The 2,929-nt window shown below is 37.5% G+C and overlaps 1 protein-coding gene across 1 annotated transcript in view; it reads right to left on the bottom strand.

The window, feature by feature from the left end:
- Positions 1-706: 706 nt before the first annotated feature.
- The window catches only part of LOC101986452 (zinc finger protein 60), a 23,292-nt gene continuing 21,069 nt past the window's right edge, over positions 707-2,929 (bottom strand). Inside the window, 3 exon segments of the mRNA XM_026778238.1 lie at positions 707-2,112; positions 2,355-2,466; positions 2,469-2,921. Of these exon segments, the coding sequence (XP_026634039.1) occupies positions 1,779-2,112; positions 2,355-2,466; positions 2,469-2,921 (899 nt within the window). The 3' untranslated portion in view covers positions 707-1,778.

Here is a 2,929-nt window from a genome sequence, read left to right as displayed (position 1 = left end):
GGCTGGGAGAGGTTTGCCCAGGGAGAGAGGTCAAGGAAAGAGAGAGAAGAGAGAGGTCAAAGACAGAGGAAAAGAGAGAGAGGAAAGAGAGAGGAAAAAAGGAGAGAGGAAGAGAGAGAGAGAGAAAGAGAAAGGGGGGAGTGAAAGAGTGAATAAAGGTCCTGGAATAAACTGCAGTGAGAAGAGCTCTGGTGGTCGCATCATTCCTTGCGGGACGAGGGTGGACGCGACAAGTCTACAATTTTTTTTTTTTAAAAAAAGGTTTTTATACAGCCAAAGTTGGATTTGAAGTCACTGTGTAGCTAGGTTTACCTCCAACTCTTTATCTACCTGCCCCAGCTTTCCAAGTACTGGGTTTCAGGCATGCACTACAACACCCAAGCTTAAAATGTAATCTTAATAGTACAGCCCCAAATACCCAACATACAAAAAAAAAATATGATGAAGGAAATTAACAATTTTTGAATCTAGGTAAAAACACAGAAGTGTGTTTTTGATTCTTCCAACTTTTTCGTATGAATGAAAAAGTTTCACACATGTATTTTTGTAAAAGGTTTCGATTTTGCTATTTTTGTTAATGTTTTATGGGTAGTCCAAAAGAAATGACCACTCAGACAGAGTTTTATAGGCAACTGAAAGTCTTTATTCCAGTTAGCTGGGACTACACTCAGGTATTTGGAAACCAAGTGTACTCCAAAGCATTTAAAACAAGGAGCTGTTAAAAGCAAAAGCCACGTTCTTTTATATTGCTCAGCAGCTCAAGGGGAAGCTTTTGCTAAAACAGGCATTTTAACAGAAGCCAACAGAAGCAGTTAGTGGAGGGGAGGTTGACACATGCAGGCAGTTTAACAGCGCCAAGATAAATTAGTTGGGGAATCTTGAGCTACAGTTCCTAGAATAGAGATGGGAAGTTCCACAAAATTCTCAATCAGAAGTCAAATTTTCAGCGAGAATATGAGATTGAGGGACCTCTACACTGTCCTTCCCTGTCACAAATATATAGTTTAACTTAATGTCTGGACATGGAACATAAATGTAGGGTTTTAGCTTTTGAATTTTTTAACTCCTTTAAAATCATACTTCTTCATCAACAGCTGTATTTTTACTTAAGGAATGAATTCTCAATGAAAATCCCTTCATGTACCTTTTCATCCATGAGATTTTATACAGAATGAAGTTATTTAAAATTTAATAGTGGATAAATGCATGAGGCTTTACTAAATAGAATTACAATTACCTTCTAATATCAGTTACAGTAATTCCAACAAAAACACTGTAAAAGCTATTTTACAGAATATGAGCATGAACCAGATACTTTCAAGGATTTTTATATCTTTTATAACCCTGATTCCACAAGTTTGGCTGGAACTGTGCTCACCATTAACAAATTAGGCAGAAACAAAGTAAATACTGGACCTACTATCACAGGACCGATGGGATATAAATGGTGACAATGGAGGTGCCTTAAATAACCCTAGTTATAACTATTTTTCCTAAATTGGCTGAGTAATGTTTGGTGAATTAAGTTTATAAAATGAGACAAGAGTAAATCAAGAACATGATGGTTAACATAGACATTCTCAATGGAGTTATCGTCTCTGAAGAACAGAGATTCCCTGTTCTCATCCTCTACGGGTTTCTCCTCGTCAAGAACAAATGAATACTCTGATGTTAGCCAAAGCTTAGGGCAGATTCAAATTCTTCCCACATTCTTTTCAGTCACAGTCTTGCCAATATGAGTTCTCTAATGTTTAGTAAAATTTCCATTGAAAGGCTGGTTAACCTTCCTTAGATGCAGGAGACTGCTGCTGCTGATGAATTTTCTGATATTGTGTAAGCTCATTGTTTATAATAAAGTTTTTCCCATATTCTTTACATTTACAGGGTTTCAGACCTATAAGGACTGTCTGATGAGGTTGAAGAGTTGAGCTAATTCTATAAATGTTCCCACATTCCTTGCATTCAAAGGGTTTCACATCAGCATGGATTCTTTTATGTTGAAGAAGGCCTCCACTTGAGTTGAGGTTTTTCCACATTCGTAAGAGTTTTGTGCCAGTATGAATTCTCCACTGTGTAGTAAAAGCTGAACTAAATCTAAATATTTCCATCATATGTTATATTTATAGGGTTTCTCACCACTATACATTCCCAAATTTCTTATATTCATGGGGTTTTCATCATAATGATCTCTCTAATATACAGCTTAGAATTACCGAAGGCCTTCACATTTCTTAAATCATAAGGCTTCTTAATAATATGAATTTTAGCATGTCAAACCAAGTTTGATTTTCACTAAAGGGCTTCCCACTTTAACATTGGTAAAGTTTCTCACCAGTGTGAATTCTTAGATGTACTTTAAGGTCTTCACCACGAGTAAAGTACCTCCCCCACATTGTGAACATTTACAAGGATTCTTGCCAGTATGAATTCTAAAATGTCCAAGAAATTGGTAATGATACTGAAAGGCTCCCCAGATTCCTAACATTGTAAGGTCTTTTCACCAGTATGGATTCTCTCATGAATTCTAAGAGCTGTACCACGAAGAAAGCCCTTTCCACATTCCTTGCACTGAAAAGGTTTCACATCACTATGAATTCTCTGATGCTGAGTAAGTTGGTACTGAAGTCTGAAGGCTGATCCACACTTCTGACATTCAAATGATTTCTCTCCAGAATGAATACTCTGGTGCAGAGTGAGCTGTGACAGAACAGTGAAGGCTTTTCCACACTCCTTACACTGAAAGGGTCTCTCACCAGAGTGAATTTTCTGATGCTGCATGAGGTTTGAACGACGATTAAAGGCTTTCCCACACTCTTTACATTCATATGGCTTCACACCAGCATGAATAATCCTCTGTTCAACAAGGCTGGAGACACGCTTGAAGGACTTCCCACATTCCTCACATTCAAAAGGTGTTTGAACTGTATGA

The sequence above is a fragment of the Microtus ochrogaster genome, unplaced genomic scaffold, assembly GCF_000317375.1.
Source record: "Microtus ochrogaster isolate Prairie Vole_2 unplaced genomic scaffold, MicOch1.0 UNK115, whole genome shotgun sequence".
NCBI lineage: Eukaryota > Metazoa > Chordata > Mammalia > Rodentia > Cricetidae > Microtus > Microtus ochrogaster.
The sequence above is the reverse complement of the archived record's forward strand: the minus strand, read 5'-3'. Positions and strand labels throughout refer to the sequence as shown.